Below are 11,632 nucleotides of genomic sequence, written 5' to 3' on the forward strand. Positions count from 1 at the left end.
CCGACTGGTGCCTTGACAAGTGTGCCCTCAGGGGACCCAGGAGGAGAAACCCAACTGGTAGGGGACAGCAAGAAGGACTGGAGCTCGACAAGGGCAGGGCTTCCTGAGATCAAAGGAAGAAGCCCTCCTCCCCAGCGTGACATTCCATCACTCTCGCGCCTGCCCTTGGTGTTTCCTGGAAACTCCACTCTCCTGCCTGCCGCGGCCTCTGACCTCAGGCCCATTCTTTCTCAGGCTGTTTCCTGTTGTCTCTCGCTGACCCCAACTCATTTTTCCTCTTTATGGCTTCCCAAGGACCTCTCCTTCCCTGAGTCCCGCTGAGCCTCTCCACCAGAATCTCTCTCTCCACCCCCCCGCAATCTCTCTCCCTTCGGTCTTTCTCCATCTCAGTCTCTCAGCCTCTCCCTATCCCTTTCTCTTTTTTTAAAAAAATAAGTTTTTATTGACTTTAGAGAGAGAGGAAAGGAGAAGGAGGAGAAGGGGAGAGAGAGAGAAAAGCTGATTGGATAAGCTGCCTCCTGTGTCGGGGATCGAACCAGAAACCTGAGTATGTGCCCTGACCGGGAACTGAACTGGTGACCTTTCGGTGCAAAGGGCGACACTCAACCAACCGAGTCACATTGGTCAGGCTCCCTCTCCCTCTCTTGATGTATCTGTCTCTCAGTTTCCTTCTCCTTTTGTCTCTAAGTTTCTCTTTCCCTGTTTCTCTCTCTCATGCTCTGTCTCCCCTCTGTCTGGTTCTCTCTCTGACTCTGTTACTCTGGCTCTGTCTCTCCCTATCTCTGTCTCTTTCTCTAGGTCTCCTTTATCTCTGGGTGTCTGTCTGTCTCTCTTCTAGCATCCTTTCCCGTGCACGGATGGTGCTCTCAGCCCCCACCCATCCCAAGTTCTCATCCCAAGCCAGACAGAGAGGACGATGGAAAGGTATAGAGAATCCATTACTGAAACATAACCCGGGTCAGGCAGCCCGGTACTGTGGACAGAGATCTAGAGATAAACGGAGACCCAGAGGGAGACTGACAAGTGGGAGACACGGAGACGCAAAGGGAGAGAGGGAGAGAGGGAGAGCGGTGAGGCTCTGGGTGGAGGCCAAGGCACAGAGGCTGGGAGGGGGAAGGAGCGCGGCGGGGGCTCTGCCTGGTGGGAGGAGCGTGGGCGGCAGGAGGAGGGAGACAGACGGGCTGCGGGGGCGGCGGAAGGGAGCCGGCAAAGGGGGGCAGGCGCCCGCTGCATCCCAGGCAGGCAGGTGGGGGAGGTGAGGCCGCAGGCACACGGGGGACTTGGGCATCTGTGTGAGGCGGTGGCCCTGCTTTAGCGTGCGTGTCCGTGACTTTGTGTGTTTGCTGCTAGTGTGCGTGTGTTGGTTGCGTCTGTGTGTCTACAGATGCATGCCTGTGCATCCAGCCCACCGCCCCAGACTCCACACCACCTTCCCAAATCCCAGCCCTCCAGTCTCCGCAGGCCCTGCCGCCACCTCCCCGGTCCCCATATTCCTGCTCAGTCTTTTCCCAACGCGTCGCCCACATTTCCCTTCGGTCTCTTATTTCCCCAGGTTCCACCTGCTCCCCACAAGCCCCGCCCCATCTCCGTATGCCCCGCCCTCTCCCGCTGTCCAGCTGTTTCCCGCTGTTCCTGCCCGGGCTCCACCCACGCCTAAGGCCCTTTCTCCACTGCACAGGCTGGTCCTCCACGTCGTCGGGCTCCACCCGACGGGACCCTCCCCTCATCTCCAGCCACCCAGTGAGCCTTCCACACTCCTCCGCCCAGGCCCTCATCCTACCCCCTCCCACCTCTCCTCACCTGGCCCTTCCTCCTCGGCTCCACCCTCTCCTCCCCAACCCAGCCAAGTTCTCCCAGGCCCCGCCCACGCCCCTTCCCACCACCTGGGCCGCCGCCCGTCACTCCTGTCTCCTGCCTCCTCTCCCGTCCCGCCCCCTCTCCGGGCCCAGCCCACCTTCCCTGACCTTTCCATTTCACGCGCAAGGCCCCACCCACCGGGAGGCCACGCCCACCACGCAACCACGCCCACCACCAGACCCGCCCTCCCGTGGCCCCGCCCCTCCAGCAGGCCCCTCCCCGTCTCCCGAGGCTCCCCGCGCTCTCACATGGTCTCGTCGTCGCCGAACTCGAGCTCGCCGCACGCGTCCTCGTAGTGCACCCCGCCGCCGCGCGCCGTGCCGTCCACCGTGCGGTAGGGGAGGCGCACGGTGCCGCGCGCGCCCGAGCTGCGCACCACGCGCACGTCCACGGTGCCCATGCACTCGCTCACGTGCAGCAGGCGGTCCTGGAAGGAGAAGATGCCCGCGTGGTCGTCGTCCAGGATGGTGACGGTGGCCAGCAGCGGCGCCACCAGCCGCCCTTTGGGCCGCCCGCCGCCGTCGGGCTCGAACATGCCCTGCGCGTCGCCCACGCGCAGGTTCAGCAGCCGAACGAAGAAGTGCTCGTCCTCCTCAAAGATGTCGTCGTCGATGATGCCGATGCGCAGCTCCTTCTGCGTCTCGCCCGGCTTGAACACCAGGGTGCCCTCGCTGCAGCGGAGGGGGAAAGGGGTGCAGGGCTGCGGTCAGGCCTGGGGGAAAGCGAGTCAGGGCGGGCTTCCTGGGGGAGGGTTTGTGGGCCAGGCAGAGGGAACAGCACATGCAAAGTCCCAAGGTGGAGAGAGAACCTGGAGGGTTCCACGGTCATGAATCCCTGGGGGGTCCTGTTAAAATGCAGGTCTTGGTTCAGTAGCTGCAGGTTTCAAAACTGCATTTCTAACTAGTTCCCAGGGGAAGCACAGGATCCTGGGAAATGGACCACACTTGGAGTGGAAGTGATGTAGGGCCCAGAACGGACCTTGTCTCACTTCTGACAAACCCTTCTGTGTTCCCAGGTACCCCCAAGAGAAAGACCACACTCTTTAACTTGGTGTCATTCATTCGTTCATTCGACAAACACACCCTGAGCACCTGCCCTGTGCCCTGTGCTGGACACTGCTGAGAACACAGCAGTGAACAGACTCTGTCTTCACGGGCTCAGCCTCATGGCAGAGCTGTATCACAGTGACAATTACACATTTAATGGTTTAGTTACAGTTGAGTCATTCAACAAATATTTATTGAGCACCTGCTGTGTGCCAGGCACTGTTCTAAGTGCTGGGGAAACAGCAGTAAAACCAGATCAGAGAAGCATTCTAGTGCAGGAGGTGAATTACAAACATGATGTCAGGTGCCACGGTGCTGTGGAGAAAAGCAGAGGAGGGCAGAGTGAGGAGAGGTGCTGTGTCAGGGCGTCAGGAAAAGCTTTGCTAAGGAGGTGACATTTGAGCAGAGACCTGAGGGAGGAAGCCAAGTGGAGGATATCTGGGGGAGAGTATTCATGTTAAAGGGAATGGCCAATGCAAATGTCCTGAGGCAGGAGCAGACCTGGGATGTTTGATGAACAGCGGAGAGGCCAGTGTGGCTGCCGTGGAGGGAGAAAGGGGGAGAGGATGGGAGATGACATCAGAGAGGGAACAAGGAGCAGATGTCCTAGGCCTTGGTAGGCCACGATGAGGACTGTGGTTAGTCCAAGTGAGATGGGAACCATGGGAGGCCTCTGAGCAGAGGAGGGACGTGAGCTGGCTTAGGTTTAAAAGAGTCAGTTGTGTAAGTCCTTGAAGCACACACAAGATGCTCTACACTGGGGCGGGGGAGGGAGGGAGGGAGGGAGGCAGTGACATTAGATTAGTCAGGGTGAAACTGTGAGGGGACAGGGAATCAGTGGGTTCCTCTTGCCAGGGCTGGAGACAGCAAAGTGACTGGGGTGTTAATGCATCTCAAAAATCTTTAATTTTCTGTCCTCGGCTTTATTTTTCTTCACAGCTCTTACCACTTCCTGACCTTTTCATGTATTCAGTGTATACTTCCCAGTGGCCTGTCTTTCCCATGAGAACGTTGGCTCCGTTCGGGCAGCGACTTAATGTGTTTCAGTCACTGCTGGCCTCCATTGCCCAGATCCACTTCTGATCATAGTAGACACATGGTAAGTGTTGTTATTCTAGGAAACTGTGGGGGACTTGCGTGTCAGTTAAACTACGCTGTAAAGCTGCAGTTCTTGAGAGTGTGGTATGGACAGAACTCCAAATAGATGATGGGTTTTGTGGGCCACATGAGGACAGACGTTATCTTGATATTTGTATGTTCAGCCATTAAACAAAGCATCTGGCACACACTAGGTGCTCAGTAGGAACTGCTGAATGAGGGAAGACCACACATCTGCTCAAAGGGGGGTGAGGAGAGGGCGGTGAGACTCAGTAGGGTGCAAAGGGCAGGTTGCTTTATGGTGGAGCCAAAGACGTGGGGACAATTCGGGCACCGTCACTCTCCTCTTATGCTACTTAATTTTCCCATGCAGCACTTACATTACCTGATGTTTTTATATATTGAATCGTTTACAGCCTTATTGTAACTGGAAGGCAGGGACCTTAGATGTCTTGTCCATCGTGGCATACAGTAGGTGCTCAATAAACATTATTTTAGTAATGGTATGTGTAGGGGGTACTTGTTCCCCCCTACACCTATCAGGTAAGCATACGCATAACCCACGGGTATGTAATGAACACGGAGGGGCGGCCTGTGGACAGTGGACACTCGTGTTCTCTTGCCCGGCAGCATGTGCCAAATGCCTGGAACAGTGTGGTACCAAGTAGGCCCTCGAGAGGAATGGACGAACGAATGAACGAATGAATGAACGAATGAATGAACGAATGAATGAATGAACGAATGACTGCCTCCCGCGGGCCCGCCCACAGCAGAGCCAGGGCGGGCTGGCGGCGGCCAGGAGGCCGCGGCCCGGACCCACCTGTACTCGTAGTCGGAGCCCGCCTTGGCCGAGCCGTCCTCCGTGCGGTAGTCCACGTAGAAGGTGCTGTTGCCCTCGCCGCCCCGGCAGGCGACGGAGAGCAGCACGGAGCCGCAGTTCTCCAGGCAGTGGTACAGGCTGGGCTCGAAGAAGATGCGGCTGGCGCCGTCGTCCACGTCCTCGCAGGGGCCCTCGGCCGGGGAGGCCCTGCGCGACGCGTCCGCCGCGTGTCGCCGCAGCACGTTGCCCGCGCCGGTCATGAGGCGCGTGGCCTGGATGCGGTAGAAGGCGCGGCTCTTCTGCTGGTGCAGCAGCGCGTAGTAGTTGGCGATGCCCACCAGCTGCTCCAGGTCCTTGTCCGGGTGCTTCTGCTTGAGGTCCTTGAGGATCTGGATGACCTCGCGGCGGCTGGCGTCCAGCTCGCGGGCCTCGGCGGGGCCGGGGCCCAGGCCGCCCCCCTCGCCCGGCACCTCGGCGCCCACGAACGTGCCGTCCAGCTCGATGCTCTTGGGGGGGTCGCCCTCGGCGCCGATGATGATGCCGCTGCGCGGGTCGGTGCGGTAGCGCTTGTACACGTACTTGTAGAAGAGCAGCCGCTTGTCGGCCATCCAGGCGAACACCACGCACACCGGGAAGAAGACGAGGGTCAGCAGCGCCTCCCACACCTGCGGGGGCCGCGGGTCAGGACCGCCGCGCCGCCAGGGGGCGCGCTCGCAGCCGCCCGCGGCTCTGGGCCCCGGCTCCCCGCGGCGGGTCCCTAACCGCAGCCCGCCCCCCCTCCCGGTTCCTCAGCTCTCTGCGTGTCTCCCGTCTCGGGCGTCCGTCTCGGCCCCTCTCGTTTCCTTTCTACCCCACTCTGGTCTCTGTTATCTCTGCCTCTCCCCATTTCTCTCTGTCTCCCCCCCATCTCTCCTTCCCTCTCTTTTTGTCTCTCTTGGCTCCTATCTCTGCTCCTCTCTGTCTCTGTCTGTCTGTCTAGGTCTTTGTCTCTCTTCCTGCCCGTCTCATTCTCGGTGCCTGTTGTCATTTTTAAATTATGGCTTTATTGATTATTTTAATTATGTATTATTGATTTCAAAGAGAGGAAGGGAGGAGAGAGAGAAACGTTGATGTGAGAGAGAAACATCAGTCAGTTGCCTCCCGGACGCGCCCAGATGGATCAAACCTGCCACCTAGGTGTGTGCGTAACTAGGCCATCCCGGAGACTGAATGAGTTACGCACCCCCTATGGGACAAGAGTCCAGCCAACTCGCTCGACCAGGGCTCTTCCTTCCTTGTTGCCTCTTGTTGACATGGTTCCATGTCCTTTATATATTTTGTAGATACCTATCTCCTTCCCTTGTGAGATTTTTCAAAGTCTCTCTGTGTCTCTCCTGGTCTCATTCATCCACCTTTTCTCACGCTGAGAATCATGCCCAGCTGTGCAAGTGCCAGGAACCCGGATATTCTCAGCCACCACCGGGGGAGGGCCCTCCCCCCTCCACCAGTCCCAGCCCCTGTGGGGCAGAACTTGTGACTCCCTCCCTCCCTCCTCTCCCTACACCTTTTTTCCTCCCTGCTCCATGCCCAACCCACCCAACCTGGGACACCCCCACTTCTCCAAACCCCAGCCATCGCCCAGGGTCTGTGCTCTGCCCCCGTCCTCCCCAACTCCCTGATTCTCCCCCCCCTTCCGCCCCCAGCACATACAGCCCTGGCCAGACTCCTCGCTTGGAACTTGGCCCTTAGGGACAGGGCTCTGATTCTAAAAGAGGCACAAGTTTGGCTCCTCTCGGCCTCATGAAATGAGTTCCCATGTTTATATGCTGCCTCCCCAGAGAGGCCAGGCGATGCCCGTTCAGATCCCGGGCTGTCTGAACAGAATCCTGTCTATGAGATGGGGACATCCCGGAGACTGAATGACTTATGCACCCCAAGCATGCAGCATTGTTGGTTCCTGACACATGGAAAACACTCAAAATGTGAAATTAGCATTACCATTATTGTTATTATTATCATTATTAGTGCTATTATCTTGGGCGCACTGAGGTCCGAGACTCAGTCCACCTGTGGAAACACCCACCAACACATGACAGTTCACCTTGAAAATATTCGTGTAGAGACTCAAATATCACTTTTCTCATTAAAGATAAAGCAGAAAAGATTAAAGAGTATTTATTAGGTGGTCCCAGAGGTATCTTAAAAATGAGTCTGGCAGGGAAAATATCTTTTAAGATCCAGTCGCCACATGCCCTTGTCGCTGTGTTAACTTATGGCTCAGGGACAAGGCAGGACTTAGAAACAGTCACACCACACAAAAGCCACCAGGCAGGCTTGTGAAAAGAAGCCGAATTTTTGGCACAAGCTGGAAAATGAACTCCCGCCTTGTGTTCACCAAACTGGCCACTGAGTGTATTGCGGGGGACTCTCTCTTAATCAGAAGACACACTCAAACCCGAGACTGGCTTTCCTCCCTGAGGGAGACCCATCAGGGAGGTTCCAGCAGGCTCCCACCTTCCTTTAGGGCACCCACTGTGGCAGGGCGCGGGGACCTGCTGGCCTGAGGGGAAGGGTGGGACACCTCAGGTCTCTGTGGCAGAAGCACTCCCAGGAGGAGGGTATCAGAAATCTAGGGGTGCTTATGGGTTGCCACGATAACTGGGGAGGGGCATATGGTCCCAGCCTGGTGACATCTAGCCACTCATGGGGCAGGCCCCCACAATACAGAACTGTCCCATGTCCTGCCTGACTTCGGGACCTCCCACTGGATATTCACATGGGTGAAAACCCTGCTTATAAGAATTGGAGTCTAGAACTCAACTCTGTCTTTTGCAAACACGAGGCATTTTCCTGTCTGGTTTACCATACGCTGAATATACTGGTTTTTAACCTCACGGCTACCTGCTCCTCTGCTTGAACCCTTGCATGGGATGGTCTCTGATCTTTTCCTTTCTTTTAAACCCAAACTTGTTCTTTATAAGTAGGTGCCAGCATCTGGCTCCCTCTTATGACTTTTTAAAAAATGTATATATTTTTATTGACTTTAGAGAGAGAGGAAGGGAGAGGGAGAGAGAGAGAAACATAGATGTGAGAGTGAAACATCGACCAGCTGCCTCCTGCACGCCCCCTACTGGAGACTGAGCCCACAACCCCGGGTACGTGCCCTGATCGGGAATTGAATCAGAGACTTGTTGGTGGCCAGGATGCCCAACCAACTGAGCCACACTGGCCAGGGCCCTCATCATGACTGTTAAGGTAGTCATGTCGAAGCATTTACATGTGGAAATGCACACTGTTCTGAGAGATTACTTTCCTTAATGTCGCAGTTCAGGCATGATACGGACTTGGGGAAGCCAACAGCACAGGCAAGTTCAAGTTCCTTCATGAGAACAGCTCACATTCACTCTGCACCTGGCTGGCTGTTCTAAGCCTTCCACATGTAGCAATTCAGTGGATCCTCACGCAGCCTCTAAGGTGGGGAAAACTGAGGCACAGATCGGGTAAGGAACTTACCCAAGGTCACATAGCTAAGAAGCAGCAGAGGTGGGATTTGATCCCAGGCCCCTGGCTCTAGGGTCCATGCACCAAACTCTGAGGCTAGAAGACCTCTCTCCTATTATCTAAGAATTTCACATCAGCGGAGTAAAGGATATGTAACAAAATATTGGCTATAAAAAAGGAGCATTGGGTATGAAGGGTCAAAAAACAATGGTCTAGTGCAACCCCTTCCATGGTTCAAATGTGAAAACTGAGGCCCAGAGAGGGTACGGACTTTGCCTGAGGCCACACAGCACTTCTGGAAAAAATCCAGAGCCAGACCACTCTTCTCACTGCCCCAGTTCACTGCACTCAGGAGGCACTGGGGACATCTTTATCTCATGCCAGTTCCTTCAGTTATTTGACAAAAATGTCCCATAATTCTGGTCTCCGTGTTCCCCCCAAAAGGATCCTCTGTGGCTACTTCTCCATCCAGAGCAGTGGCGTCTTATACCCTGTTCCCTACATCTGAGCCAGCTCCTTGGGGGAAACCTCTCCTCCACCCCCATCCCTACCCGCCTCTCATCCACGGTCTCTAAAATCCTTTTCACAGTTTTAGTGTAAATCCTCATCAAAGACCATTTTGGAAACCTTTTTAACAGCGCCTGAAAACTGTGACATTGCCCCGGCGGGTAGCTCCGCCAGTTAGAGCATGAGCCTGATGCGCCAAGGTTAAGGGTTTGATCCCGGCCAGGGCACATTCAAGCAGCAAACAATGCCTGCAAAAATAAGCGCAGCAACAATCAATGTCTCCCTCAAGCCTCCCCCCTTTATCTCTCCCCCCCTTCCTCTAAAATCAGTAAATAAAAATTTAAAAAATAAAAGAAAACTGTGACACATCACCCTGTACTATTCACCACGGCAGCCAGGAAACTCGGGGCCACAGTCCTGGGTCAGTCGCAGTAACTGTTTCTCTCTCATCCCTGTCTTCAGGCCCTGCCGCCTCCCCCTCTCCTCTCAGTGCCTTCTCCTCCCTCAGTTCTGCTTTTATATCATCTGCAAATAATTTTTATGCTTCTACCTTCAGATCCTTCCTGGAAAGAAACTATAACAGGCAAAACCTGACAGATATGTGTGAACAGATGACACACACTTGTGCAGAGGAATCCTGGGTAGCCTCAAATAAATTATGCATGTGTGCAAATGAATTAGGCAGGCCCATGAATAAATTATGCAAATGTAGACACAGTCTCGGGATTGTGAGAAATAAATTAGGCAAATGTTTTAAAGGAAGGCTAGACAGTACACTGGTTAAGACACTGGACAAACGGGAGGCAAATGAGCATGTGAATGTGGGTGTAAATTATGCAGCTGGGTCTCAATTTTGTCTCACTATTGGAATAAATTATGCAAAGTGGTCTCTGCTGTGGACTGGGCTTATACCTATGCTGATGTGAGTATAAATTACAGTGAACTGGCATAAATTATCAGAAGCCACTCATGAATGATGAATGAATGGTGCAGACCACGACTGCGTGTCTGCGAAACACAGAGCTGGGTCACGCAGATGTGGGCACGTAGCTTGCACGGCCACAGATAAATTCTGCAAATTGCACCAGTTACCCCAATCAATTAGCACTGGCAGAAAACACAAGGCTGGATTATGCAACTGTGGCTTGAATGGGGATGTCTTATTGCAAAAGGAGAACTAGACAATGCAAAAGACAGGGAGAGTAGGACACCACGAACACACCTAGCAAACACCTGGCCAGACGGAACTGCAGTGTGGATTACACAAGGACTCTGAGCACACGGGGTGCCCTTGTGAGAATCAAAAGGTGTCCCTTCTGGATGGGAATATATTGCAAATGGCAGCCTGTCTGGGCAGACGCGCCCTTTCCAGGGCCTGTAGCACCATCTAGAAGCGGCCTGAGAGCACCCAGGGGACTCAATCCCAACCTGCCCTCTCCAGCCCGAAGCTCTGGCGCAGCGCGTGGCCTGCACAGCTGTACCTGGCGGCCCTCTCGGGTGTGAGCACGCACTTCCGCGGGTACATGGATCCACTCTCCAAGCCCAGGGAGCCACCCCTCTGGATTTTGCAGACACACATGCACCAAGGAGGTATCCATGGGTCCTTGCTCACCTGGACCACACCCGGGGAAAAGACGGCAAGGATGAGATAGAGCCAGACGTAGGCAAAGATGCTCCAAGAGGCAGTGACAAAGAAGACTCTCAGGTGCTTGATCTTGCGGCTCTCGCCGGCCGGGATGACGTAGACACACACGGCAATGACCACAAACATGTTGAAGGCAGCACTGCCCACGATGGTGCCCGGGCCCAGCTCTCCCGCCTGGAAGTTGTGGCCGCAGACCTCGATGACAGACAGCAGGATCTCGGGCGCCGACGAGCCCAGGGCCATGAGTGTGAGGTTGGACACGGTCTCGTTCCAGATGCGGACGGTGCCCACGCTGGTCTCACCGTTGGCCTTGGTGATGGTGATCTCCTTCTCCTTGGACGTGATGACCTCGATGGACGCCATGAAGCGGTCAGCGATGATGGACACGCCCAGGAACATGTAGACCATTGCCACAAAGTAGACCACCGCCCGTGCCGCCTTGTCACCCAGTGATGGGTCATCGGGCTCCCAGACGGGCAGCAGGACCCCTGGCTGGCAGCGGTTGGAACCCTGGCAGACCTCCGTGCTGGTATCGCTGTCATTGGTGGGGGGAGGTGGCAGAGAGGGGGTCGGGGTAGCTGCCCCGGAGCATGGGGGAGCCCCCAGGAGGAGAGCAAATCCCACCAAGGCCAGGGGAGCCATGGTGGGCGGTGGCGTCCTGTAGGGGGGAGGAGGAAGTTTGGGTGAGAGGAGCACACCCCTCCCTGACACGCAGGAGGCAAGGCTTGTTGGGGGTGGAGAATGAGGGGGAAGCTGAGGTCTGATACAGGGAAGATGGAGAATGAGGGAGATACAGAGAGACAGAGGCCAAGGGAGAAAGACAGGAAGATAAAGACAGATGGGCAGCAGATGGGAGTGTAAGTTGGTCTAACTTACTTCAGGAAACAATAGCTGAACATCATGCAACCTACTGCTGAGCAATTCCGCTCCCAGGTATGTACCCAAGAGAAACAGATCATGTGCCCACCAGAAGACACATACAAGAGTGTTCACAGCAGCTTTATTTCTAACAGCTGCCATCTTGAAACAACCCAGATGCCTATCAGCAGTAAAATGGAGAAATAGAACGTGGAGTGGTCACACCGTGGAATATTATACAGCACTGAAAAGGGAGTGGGCTTACTGGTACACCCAGCAGCACAGGTGAATTTCCCAGACGTGCACTGCAGGAATGAAGCC

The 11,632-nt window shown here is 55.2% G+C and overlaps 1 protein-coding gene across 2 annotated transcripts in view; it reads right to left on the reverse strand.

Moving 5' to 3' along the window:
- Positions 1–11,095, reverse strand: part of SLC8A2 (solute carrier family 8 member A2) — a 22,096-nt gene extending 11,001 nt beyond the window's left edge. For both annotated transcript variants that reach the window (XM_087827277.1, XM_087827276.1), the window contains exons 1-3: positions 10,421–11,095; positions 4,822–5,486; positions 2,106–2,528 (exon numbers count right to left, since the gene is read on the reverse strand). In XM_087827277.1, the coding sequence (XP_087683403.1) occupies positions 2,106–2,528; positions 4,822–5,486; positions 10,421–11,095 (1,763 nt within the window). The remainder of the gene's footprint in view (positions 1–2,105; positions 2,529–4,821; positions 5,487–10,420) is intronic.
- Positions 11,096–11,632: the final 537 nt, after the last annotated feature.

The sequence above is a fragment of the Miniopterus natalensis genome, chromosome 18, assembly GCF_054644295.1.
Source record: "Miniopterus natalensis isolate mMinNat1 chromosome 18, mMinNat1.hap1, whole genome shotgun sequence".
NCBI classification, from domain to species: domain Eukaryota; kingdom Metazoa; phylum Chordata; class Mammalia; order Chiroptera; family Miniopteridae; genus Miniopterus; species Miniopterus natalensis.